The 12805-nt window shown below is 36.8% G+C and overlaps 1 protein-coding gene across 1 annotated transcript in view; it reads left to right on the top strand.

The window, feature by feature from the left end:
* Positions 1-12805, top strand: part of HERC1 (HECT and RLD domain containing E3 ubiquitin protein ligase family member 1) — a 215496-nt gene that overhangs the window by 146995 nt on the left and 55696 nt on the right. The window contains exons 41-45 of the mRNA XM_082852538.1: positions 5543-5659; positions 7992-8223; positions 9460-9584; positions 10654-10874; positions 11840-12108. Coding sequence (XP_082708664.1) covers positions 5543-5659; positions 7992-8223; positions 9460-9584; positions 10654-10874; positions 11840-12108 — 964 coding nt within the window. The remainder of the gene's footprint in view (positions 1-5542; positions 5660-7991; positions 8224-9459; positions 9585-10653; positions 10875-11839; positions 12109-12805) is intronic.

The raw sequence follows: 12805 nt of genomic DNA, 5'->3' as shown, positions 1-12805 counted from the left end.
GTATTGAGTAGAGTTCCCTGTGCTATACAGTAGCTTCTTATTAGTTATCTGTTTTACATATAGTAGTGTTTATATGTCAATCCCAATCTCTCACTTTATCCCTTTTCCCCTTTTCCCCCCCAGTAACCATAAGTTTGTTTTCTACATCTGTGACTCTATTTCTGAAACTTGTTTTATGGCGCAGAATATGGTCTGTTTTTTTTTTTTTTTTTTTTTGCGGTACGCGGGCCTCTCATTCTTGTGGCCTCTCCTGTTGCGGAGCACAGGCTCCGGACACGCAGGCTCAGCGGCCATGGCTCACGGGCCTAGCCGCTCCGCGGCCTGTGGGATCCTCCCGGACCGGGGCACGAACCTGTGTCCCCTGCATCGGCAGGCGGACTCAACCACTGCGCCACCAGGGAAGCCCTATGGTCTGTTTTTATAACTATTCCATTTACACTTGGAAAAAATGTGTATGTGCTACTGTTGAGTGGTATGTTCTAGAAATTGTTGATTAGGTCAAGTTGATTGATTGTGTTGTCCAAGTCTTCTTTATCCTTACTTATTTTTCATTTACCTATTCTATCAATTACTGTGGGAGTGGTGTTGAAATCTCTAACTATAATTGTGGATTTGTCTATTTCCCCTTTCATTTATTAGTTTTTGTTTCATGTACTTTAAAGCTCTGTTTTTAGGTCCATAAACATTTAGAATTCTTATATCTTCTTAATGAATTGACCTCTTTATTGTTATGAAATGACTCTCTTTATCTGTGTTAATACTGTTTGCCCTTAAATCTGCTTTATCTGGTATAAATGTAGCCACTTCTGAATTTTTTATTTGTTTTATAATCATCTATCTTCTCCCATCATTTTACCTTTAACTTATTTGGGTCTTTGTATTTAAAGTAGATTTCTTAAAGGTAGCCTATAGTTGGGTCCAGCTTTCAAAATTCAGCCTTACGTTCTCTACCTTTTAATTGGGATGTTTAGACCATTTACCTTTACTGTGATTATTGTTATTAGCTGGGTTTAAATCTACCATCTTTTTTTTCATCTCATCAGTTCTTTGTTTCCTTTTTTCTCTTTTTCTATCTCCTTTGAATTAAATGAGTATTTTTAAAATTCCATTTTATCTCCTTTGTTGGCTTATTAGCTATACTTGCTGTTGTGTTTTTAGAGATTACTTTCAGGTTTATAGTATGCATTCTTAATTATCACAGTCTACTTTCAAGTAATGTTATACCACTTCATGTATAATAAAAGAATCTAACAATAGTATGCTTTCATTTCCCCTTTCGCAGCCTTTGTACTTTTGTTATTATAAATTTAACTTCTATGAATCTTATAAAGCCCCATAATACATTATTATTTTTGCTGTATATAGCCAATTATCTTTTAAAGATATTTTAAAAAACTAAAGTATGTATTTTTTATTTACTCACATATTTTCTAGTTCTGAGATTCTTTATTCTTTTATGTATATCAATATTTGCATCTGGTATCATTTCCTTCTGCTTTAAAGACTTCCTTTAACATTTCTTGTAGTGATCTGCTAGTGATGAATTCTTTTGGCTCTTATATGTCCGAAGGAGTCTATTTCACCTTAATTTTTTGAAAAAATATTTTCACTGGGAATAGAATTCTACATTGACAGTTGTTGTTTCTTTTTCTTCAGTACTTTAAGGTGTTGCTCTACTGTCTTCTGATTTGCATTGTTTCCAGTGATAAGTCTTCTGCCTTTCTAATGTTGATGTAATATGCCTTTTTCTCTGGCTGCTTTTAAGATTTTTCTTTTTATCACTGGGCTTAAGCAATTTGATTGTGATCTGCCCTGGTGTAGTTTTTTTCATGTTTCTTGTGCTTGGGGTTTATTGAGCTTTTTGGATATGTGGGTTTAAAGTTGTCCATTAAATTTGGAAATTTTTCATTCATTATTTTTTTCAGATTTTTTTCTGTTCCACTACTCCTCCATTTCAGTGTCTCCAGTTACATGTATGTTAAGCCACTTGCAGTTATCCCACAGATCACAATCACTGATGCTCTGCTCTGTTTTTGTTTTAAATTCTTTTTCCTGTGTTTGATTTTGGATAATTTTTATTGTTGTGCCTTCTGGTCACTAATATTTTCTTCTGCAGTGTCTAATCTGCTCTTAATCCCATCCAGTGTATGTTTCCCTTCAGATATTGTAGTTTTCTAAAAGTTCCGTATATGTCTTTTTTTTTTAAATCTCCCATGTCTTTTTTAACATACTCAGTCTTTCCTCTGCCTTAAAGAATACATGGAATAACAGTTCTCATTATTAAAACAGTTATATTCTGTGAACACAGAATTAGTGAAAACTGAACCATTGTTCCCTAGGGAAAATACAGGGCTAGGTTTCTGTGAGCTTCTGGTCACACTTTGTCAACTGATCAATATATAACCTTATTTTATGTGTGTTTCAATTTAAAGACATCATATTTAATATGTGTTGTTGATTCATTAGCATTGAACTCATGGCCAGCAACACTATTAACTCATGCCTGCGTGAAGCTTAACACTCATATTTTCTCCGTAAGGCACATTTTAGCCTTCTTGCACTTAGGAACACTAGACAGCATTTCAGCACTATACTTGGGGGCCATTTTAAACAATGAAATCACCAACAAAAAGCGCAAAAAATGCAAAAGAAGTAACACTAAATAGCATGAAAGGACACTTGTTATAGTCTGAGAGCTGAAACAAGAATACAGAGCATCACCTTGTTTGACCTCAGCTGGGAACAAATGCATCAGAAGACTGAATTTTTTGGTCACCCTGTGCATGTGAATGACTGTGAAAGTGCCATGAGTATTGATTTTGGAGTTACAAATTAACTTAAAGGAGTAGATTAATTGGCAGATAGGGAATCCACAATTAACGAGAACCAAGTGTATTTATAGTATCTGTTTTAATGTCTGTGGTACTTAATTTATCAATTATTTCTAGATCTGTTTCTATTAATTTTTGTCCTCATCTTGAATTGTGTTTTCTTGTTTCTTTGCACGTTTGGTAATTTTTCATTGGGTACCAGACATTGTGAATTTTACCTAGTTGGGTGCTGGATATTTTGTATTTCGTTAATTGTATTATACTTAAACTTTGTTCTAGAATTCAGTTAAGTAACTTGAAAACAATTTGATTCTTTCAAGGCTTCCTTTTAAGCTTTGTTAGGTGGGACCAGGACAGCCTTTAGTTTGTTTAGTATTCTATCTAATACCTTATGCATTACAAAGTTTTTTCATTCTGGCTTGTTGTAACACAAACTTCCCAGCCCTATGTGAGCTCTAAGGATTGTTCTGCCTGCTACTTCTTGGTGATTCTTTCCCTAGCTTTGGATAGTTGCTGTATTAGCATCAGCTGAGGACTTGAGGGGCAGAGGACCCTCTGCGCATTTCTGGAGTTCTCTATCTATGTAGCTGTCCTCTTTCCATACAGATCTCCCCTTTCTGGATTCTGCCCTGTGAATTCTAGCCACTTTTGAACTCTCTACTCTGTCTCCGCCATTCAGAGAGACCATTGAGTTTGGCTTGAATTTACCCTCCTTGACCTGCAGTTTGGGAAATTCTTTCCAGGCAGTAAGCTAAGGCAGTTGTACACCTTGCCTCATTTGATTCTCTTCTCTCAGGGATCACCGTCCTACACTACCTATTGTCCAATATCTGCAGACTGTTCTGTGATAATTTTTGTCTGTTTTTTTAGTTGTTTAAGGTGAGGGTAAATCTAGTCTCTGTTACTCTACCGTGGCAAGAAGTCCATCAGATATATCAGGGCTATCACCACTGTAGCAGTAATGACATTTTTTTAAGCAAAAATGAGAGGTATAGTCTTCCCTCCCTCCATCCTTCCCTCTTTCCCTCCTCCCCTTCTTCCTTACTAATTCAATTTGAAAGCCATTAAGTGGGGCCAAGCTAGGGAGGCATTCATGCCAGCAGAGTATGGGAGGTGCGTGGCATGGTAGTCCAGTATGGGTTGTCAGAGCCAGATTGGGGTGAAAATAAACACCTCATGTGTGTGGGGAGTGGCCTGGTATAAGGTTTTGGAGTCCAAGTGGGGCAAAGAAGTGTCCACATGGCCTGGCACTAGGTGTCAGAACCATATAGAGTGAAGAGGGCCTCCACTGGCAGCTGTCCACTGAGAGGGCCTTGGGACAGTGATGCTTCAGTAGCAGTACACACACCTAGTGCCAAGATCCTATCTTTTAAATACCACTCTCTACTAGAAGGAACCTTGATCTTCTGAGAGAGAAATGGCTGATTTCAGGTCTCAGTGTGAGATGAGCCTAGAATAGCTTGTGCCATAAGGTGACAAAGTACTCAGAGAATGATGGGCACAGGCTGGAAGGATATAGAAATCAGAGTGAAGGGGCATCCACTGGCCAAATCTGGGAGATTTGGGGCATAAAAATAAATAATAATTACAATAACAGATAATAACTCATGAATGCAATGAGAATCCATAACCCTATACTGATGGAGAAAGGAGAAGCTTTGCTTTAGAGCGGAATACCAACTGATGAATCTGAAAGCAATGATGGACTTAAAAAACCCCATCATTTTGTCAACCATTGTAATGATAATTAATTCAGCCAGTAAGCATAAATGGATGCAGAGTGAAACTGATGAAGAATGAGATATTTACTTATTCTCATAGTGTTTTCCCACAAATACTTATTAATTACAAAGAAAATTAAAAAAAGAGTACCTTTACAGTGGAGAAACCTGGCAGATACCAGCTTCACCCAAGTGATCAAAGTTAACATCATCAAGTTAACCTTGTCAGACCCATCATAATGGGACAACATGAAATCATGAACCATCTAATAGAATGCAGTAAGAAGAGGGCAACATCAGTTTTGTGCTTCTCCTGCCAAAATGCACAACCTGAGTCTAATCATGAGGAAACAGCAGACATCAGATTGAGGGACTTTCTACCCTATAACTGGCCTGGAATCTTCAAAGTATCAAAGTGAAGGAGACTGAAGAGACATGAAAATTAAATGTAAAGATGATCCTGGATTGGATCCTTTGCTGTAAAGAACATTATCAGGACTTTCCTTGCAACTAGAATGGAATCTGGATTAGATGATAATTGTTAATTTCCTGACTTTGATAGTTGCCTTGTGGTTATACAGGAGAATGTTGTTATTTGTAAGAGTAATATATTAATGTATTCAGGGAAGATGGAGCATTATGTCTGCTACTTACTCTCCAGTGGTTCAAGGGTAAAAGAATTCTTTGTACTATTCTTACAAATTTTTGTAAAGCTTGAAATTTTTTGTCAGTAGGAAACTATTTTTAAAAAAGAAAACATTAAACATTTTTTTCAGCAGGTTTGTTTCATAATAGCTAGTTTATCTTTAAGAAAAACCTTTAAAAGCTATATCAGATTTAATCATATTTAGTTACTAGAGAATTCTTAGTAGAGTAACATTTCATTATATTTGGACACTATTAAGAAAATTGGGAATTATGGTTACTATAAGAATACTTTTTATTCATGGCATATAGTGATATTTAGGACTTCTCTTTCTTTTGTCTCAGCCTTGTCAGACCCAAGCAGTAGACTTTCAACTTCTCCTCCTCCTCCAGCAATTGCAGTACCCTTGTTGGAAATGGGGTTCTCTCTCCGGCAGATTGCAAAAGCCATGGAAGCCACAGGTAGTATAATTTTTTTTTAATGTTTTTTTAATTGGAGTATAATTGCTTTACAATGTTGTGTTAGTTTCTGCTGTAGAGTGAAGTGAATCAGCTATATGTATACATATGTCCCCTCCCTGCTGGACCTCCCCGCTCTCCCCATCCCACCCATCTAGGTCATCACGGAGCACCGAGCTGAGCTCCCTGTGCTCTACAGCAGGTTCCCACTAGCTATCTGTTTTATACATGGTAGTGTATTTATGTCAAACCTAATCTCCCAACTCATCTCACCCTCCTCTTCCCCCCTGTGTCCACATGTCCATTCTCTACGTCTGTGTTTCTATTCCTGCCCTGCAAACAGGTTCATCTGTACCATTTTTCTAGATTCCACGTATATGCATTAATATTTGATATTTGTTTTTCTCTTTCTGACTTACTTCACTTCACTCTGTATGACAGACTCTAGGTCCATCCACATCTCTACAAATGACCCAGTTTCATTTCTTTTTATGGCTGAGTAATATTTCTTTATATATATGCACCACATCTTCTTATCCATTTCTCTGTCAATGGACATTTAGGTTGCTTCCATGTCCTGGCTATTGTAAATAGTGCTGCAGTGAATATTGGGATACATGTGTCTTTTTGAATTACAGTTTTCTCAGGGTATATGCCCAGTAGTGAGATTGCTGGGTCATATGGTAATTCTATTTTTAGTTTTTTAAGGAACCTCCGTACTGTTCTCCATAGTGGCTGTATCAATTTACATTCCCACCAACAGTGCAGGAGGGTTCCCTTTTCTCCACACCCTATCCAGCATTTATTGTTTGTAGACTTTTTGATGATGACCATTCTGACTGGTGTGAGGTGATACCTCACTGAAGTTTTGATTTGCATTTCTCTAATGATTAGTGATGTTGAGCATCTTTTCATGTGCCTCTTGGCCATCTGTATGTCTTCTCTGGTGAAATGTCTACTTAGGTCTTCCGCCCACTTTTTGATTGGGTTGTTTGTTTTTTTGATACTGAGCTGCATGAGCTGTTTGTATACTTTGGAGATGAATCCTTTGTCCGTTGCTTTATTTGCAAATATTTTCTCCCAATGTGTGGGTTGTCTTTTCGTCTTGTTTATGGTTTCCTTTGCTGTGCAAAAGCTTTTAAGGTTCATTAGGTCCCATTTGCTTATTTTTGTTTTCATTTTCATTACTCTAGGAGGTGAGTCATAAAAGATCTTGATATGATTTATGTCAAAGAGTGTTTTTCCTATGTTTTCCTCTAAGAGTTTTATCATGTCCAGTCCTACATTTAGGTCTTTAATCCATTTTGAATTTATTTTTGTATGTGATGTTAGGGAGTGTTGTAATATCATTCTTTCACAGGTAGTTGTCCAGTTTTCCCAGCACCATTTACTGAAGAGGCTGTCTTTTCTCCATTGTTTATTCTTGCCTCCTTTATCATAGATTAGGTGACCACAGGTGCATGGGTTTATCTCTGGGCTTTCTATCCTGTACCTTCGATCTATATTTCTGTTTTTGTGCAAGTACCTTGCTGTCTTGATTACTGTAGCTTTGTAGTTGGGGAGCCTGATTCCTCCAGCTCTGTTTTCTTTCTCAAGATTGCTTTGGCTGTTCGGGGTCTTTTGTGTTTCCATACAAATTGTGAAATTTTTTGTTCTAGTTCTGTGAAAAATGCCATTTGGTAATTTGATAGGGATTGCATTGAACCTGTAGATTGCTTTGGGTAGAATAGTCATTTTCACAATATTGATTCTTCCAATCCAGGAACACGGTATATCTCTCCATCTGTTTGTGTCATCTTTGATTTCTTTCATCAGTGTTTTATAGTTTTCTGAGTCCAGGTCTTTTGCCTCCTTATGTAGGTTTATTCCTAGGTATTTTATTCTTTTTGTTGCAATGGTAAATGGGAGTGTTTCCTTCATTTCTCTTTCTGATCTTTCATTGTTAGTGTATAGGAATGCAAGAGATTTCTGTCCATTAATTTTGTATCTTGCAACCTTACCAAATTCATTGATTAGTTCTAGTAGTTTTCTGGTGGCATCTTTAGGATTTTCTATGTATAGTATGATGTCATCTGCAAACAGTGACCGTTTTACTTCTTCTTTTCCAATTTGTATTCCTTTTATTTTTCTTACTGTAACTTTTTATGTATCATTATATGCAGTTATGAGAAGCACCATCTTTATTAAAGGCAGTATGTTTTTTAAGAGGCTATAAAGGTTTGTAAGATTTTTAACGCAAGATTCAGTTACAGTGGCAACATAGCAGACAGTCTTAAACTGATAACTAATTATTTTGCCCAAAGTCAGTATTAGACCTTTTTTCCCCCCTGTTCAGGTGCTCGAGGAGAGGCTGATGCCCAGAACATCACTGTCCTTGCCATGTGGATGATAGAGCACCCTGGGCATGAGGATGAGGAGGAGCCCCAGTCAGGCAGCACAGCCGACTCAAGGCATGGAGCCACAGTTGTAGGCAGTGGTGGGAAGTCAAATGATCCCTGCTATTTGCAGTCACCAGGAGACATACCATCAGCTGATGCTGCTGAAATGGAGGAAGGCTTTAGTGAAAGGTGAAATTCCAATTTCCATATTTCTATTCCATGTGTTATAAATGGTACCTCAAGAACCCCATTATGTCCCTTCATAGATGCTTCTAATGGTATATAAGGTTGATAACTAGAGAGAGATGAAAAGGTGGACATTTCAGTTACAAGCTTATGTTTCTGTGAAGCACCCTTAACAGAATGACATGACAGGTTTTGACTTGAATGATGTTTTTATGAAAATAAGGAAATAATTTTAATATAAAATTGCTGAAAAGAAGAAACTAAAATAAGTTTATTCTGAAATAAAGTAAACATGCTGTTAAAATAATTTTATCTTACTAAGAGATATAAACTAGAATGTTCATTTTAATATAAATTGACTTAAAGTAGTACATTCAATAGAAATGGACTTTTAAATCTTTTCTGTCTCTTAATACGGGTTATATTTTCATTTCTTCTTTAGTTTTTAATATCCAGTACAATACCCCCCCCTTTTAAAGTTGTGAAATGAATTCTCTGATAATGCCTAGCCTAAAAAGAAATGTAATAAAATATTCTGTAATTCTTTCTAAAATCCTCCCCCTTCAGCACTTCTTATGACTTTAAATCTTCGTTTCATTTTAGCTCATGAAGTTATATGGGGGGCTCTTGTCTTATATTAATATGCAGACTTTTTCTGACAAGCTTAATGAATATTTTCATAACTTATTTTGAAATATGTTTTTCCAAGGCAAGGATTCCCAATCGTTTCAATTTTTAAGTATTTAATCATTTAGGATTTAGTTAAGGCCATTGACCTCATTTGAATTTAAACTTGCATTAAGCGTAATTTCATTGTTGGTATATTTCAAAACCAGATAAAATTATTGCTCAGGGCAATATGACATATTTATAAGCCAGACACAAAAGATATGTTTCAAAACATATTTTGGGGCCTCCCTGGTGGCGCAGTGGTTGAGAGTCCGCCTGCTGATGCAGGGGACATGGGATTGTGCCCCGGTCCGGGAAGATCCCACATGCCGCGGAGCGGCTGGGCCCGTGAGCCATGGTCGCTGGGCCTGCGCGTCCGGAGCCTGTTCTCTGCAACGGGAGAAGCCACAGCAGTGAGAGGCCCGCGTACCGCAAAACAAACAAACAAACAAACATATTTTGTTCTCGATAGTATTTGGAGGAAAAAGTACTACAAGCAAGCTTGCACCTGTGTTTTCTGTTCATGATGATTTTTAAAAATGTGTGTTGCTTTCAAACTTGCTCTTTTAGCCCTGATAATCTGGATCATGTAGAGAATGCAGCTTCTGGAAGTGGACCACCCGCTAGGGGTCGCTCAGCAGTTACAAGAAGGCACAAGTTTGATTTAGCTGCTCGAACATTGCTAGCAAGAGCAGGTAAGTGTATGTTTCACATCCTTCTCTTGGTGAAAGTATTACATAGTTTGTTTATATTTTAAAGTAAATGTAAAAGCAACATTAAAGAAGATGTAAACTAATGATACTAAGTATTCAGTACCTCCACATTAAAAGAGCAACTATTTGCATATTACTTTCTATGCATTTATATAATTTTACATAATTTAAATCACAGATTTACATAATTTAATCACAGATTACATAATTTAAATCATAGATTTATTTTTAAGTTCCCTCTGGGTGAAGAAGGCTATACTGGTCACTTGTAAATATTGAGAAATTTCATAAATGCTCTCTCTGCCCTCAAAATACTTATAATTTAAGAAGTGAAGATGCATGTTTAAGGCATCACTGATGAGAAGGAGCTAGAAAGAGCACTGTGCCAAAGTAGGCACTGGCTTTTCTGATGTACTTTGTGAATTTTAGGGCTTCACTACTAGGTAAGGCCCAGATAAGCAAAGATATATTTTTTTCATTACCTTAGTAAATATTTTTTTTTTCTTAGTAAATATTTTTAAGATTATGTTCTGGGCATGTGAAATTTAAATTATAGGGAATATATTTTCCAAACTAAAATCTAGAATATGTCATTTGTCAAAACAGAGTTTAATCTTTGAACTATTAAAACGTAAATAATGATTCAGTAATTTATGGAAACAAAAACTGAGACTGTCTTAGAACATATAGGATGTGTATTTAATATTTAATGAAAGCGACTGACAAAAAAAAAAAAACTAAAAGGATAATAACAGCCCATATTTATTGAGTGTTCTTCTATATAACAAACATTATGAAATATTTTACATAGATTATCTTATTTAAACCTGTCAGCAGCTCTGCAAGGGATGAATACTATTATCCCCATTTCACAGAAGAGGAATATATGTATATATATATATGTTAGGTAAAGTTTTATGTCTGTGGTTTGGAATCCAGTAAGTCAGCTGAGGTAGGCTCTCACCTGCATTGTATGGCAGTTAAGAACTGGCAAAATATTCAGAATTATTTTATACATGCAAATAAAATGCCTTTCTTGTTTTGTTCTGAGCGGGGTTATACCGCTCTGTGCAGGCCCATAGGAATCAAAGTCGGAGAGAAGGAATATCTTTGCAGCAAGACCCAGGGGCATTGTATGACTTTAATTTAGATGAGGAATTGGAAATTGATCTTGATGATGAAGCGATGGAAGCTATGTTTGGACAAGACCTGACCAGTGACAACGATATTCTGGGAATGTGGATCCCAGAGGTACTGGATTGGCCTACCTGGGTGTGTGTGACTGCAGCGGGGGCTGCTCTGACTTATTTTCCTGCCCTCCTGTTCATACAGCTTACTAATAACAGCATTTCCTAGAGTTGTAACACTCGGAAAAGTCTGACATCTCATCCTAAAGTTTGGGGCTTTAACACTTGAGGTTACTTTGATACCTACAAACTAGTAAGAAAAAGTCTCTCTTGTTGCTTTCTCTGTGCGATTTTATTGCTTCTCTCCCCAGACTAGATGAATAGAGCCGTGCTGTGATAATTTGATTTCTGATATCAAAGATAGATTACAAAATAGGCATCAGGTCCCAGTCAGCTCTGCTGGGTGTTTAACATGGCTACTGTGCTTACCTTGCTATCTGAATGCATGCTCTTCTTCTTTATAGGTTCTATTTAATCACTGTAATGCCTCATTCTAGGAACCAGTGCCACCTAGATCTTGTAAATGCCTCCATCCAAGGGCAGGGTACATGATGGGTTTGTATGTTTACATTGTTTAGCATTACACTTTTTGTAGCAGGGAAACTGAGAAGTTCACAGGTATAAGTTCTATAGGAAAGAGCATATACCATATTATGTTAATAAGATAAATGAATCCAAATGACTTCTTAGAAATTCAGAAAATAGATATGCATGTTATGGTCAGATGAAAGTAGTTTTCATTGGAGGGATTTTAAATCATTTGAGATGGGGCAGATTGTCATTTTTATTAATAACTTTTTTCTCAGTAGGATAGTCAGTTACTTTTATTGTCACTTACTAGTGTGAGGAAGGGGCAAAGAACACCTTCAGACTGTGTGATCTGGATTTTAATTTGAAAGAGCTTCGTTATATAGCCTTGATGAACATCTTGCAAATATTCCAGCATATGTAAACAAAGTTGTTAATTTAATATAATAAATGATGTTTTTTACCTCTTCTTAATTTTATGTTAACTTGACTAATAATTTGATATGAAATTATTTTGTGCAGCATGTTTGTGAGTCTGAAGACAGGGAAGAAGTGGTGGTATGTGAACTGTGTGAGTGCAGTGTTGTCAGCTTCAATCAGCACATGAAGAGAAATCACCCAGGCTGTGGGCGCAGTGCAAACCGCCAGGGCTATCGCAGCAACGGCTCCTATGTGGATGGCTGGTTCGGTGGTGAATGTGGGAGTGGAAATCCATACTACCTGCTATGTGGCAGCTGCAGGGAAAAGTACTTAGCCCTGAAGACCAAATCCAAGGCAACAAGTTCTGAAAGGTACCTTGAAATTGGATAGATAACCATACCCTCTGATCGAAGTATATAAAGTATCTCTCATTAAGACATGGGAATTGTAGCTTTTTTTATGTGAGGAGTAACCTTTAACCTTTCCTTTATAAAGACCTGTGATTGCTGAATTGGGGACAAGGATGAGGGAGGTGGAAGAATTCAAGTTCCTGCCAGAGGTGGGAGCCTGTAGTCTGGGAACAGTGGTATGGCCTCAGGTTCTTCACCAGAGCTTGACTGTGTTAACCTTTAATTTGTTGTCAAGTTGTGAGTGGGACCCTTGCTTTAACCTTCAGGAGGCTTATGTTCAATTTTTTTCTTTGGTGTTTCTCACCATAGTTTTGACATCTTAAGGTCTTTTTTCTTGCTGAAAAATATAGACTGTTTAGATTAAATGAGCTTCCATGAAAATATTACTTCTTTATACCCTTGAATAGCAACTGTTTGCTATTGAGTAGGGTTTTTGCCCTTATTGTCAACTATTAAAGTCTTTAAGACGTTCTGGAATAGGTTTTGATTAAAAGCCTTATGTAGGTAACCTAGAAACCTCCCCAGTATTTTGGTAAAATAGTCATTGATTTTGTAAACACTTAATACCAATAGTTTTTATTACATTAGCCCATAACATGAAACACACTTTTTAAATTTTGTGTTGCTTTATTAATGACTTTTTAAAATGTCCTAATGA

Source organism: Leucopleurus acutus (genome assembly GCF_964270905.1).
Source record: "Leucopleurus acutus genome assembly, chromosome: 1".
NCBI classification, from domain to species: Eukaryota; Metazoa; Chordata; class Mammalia; order Artiodactyla; family Delphinidae; genus Leucopleurus; species Leucopleurus acutus.
Note: the sequence above shows the minus strand (reverse complement) of the source record. Positions and strands in the feature narration are given on the sequence as shown.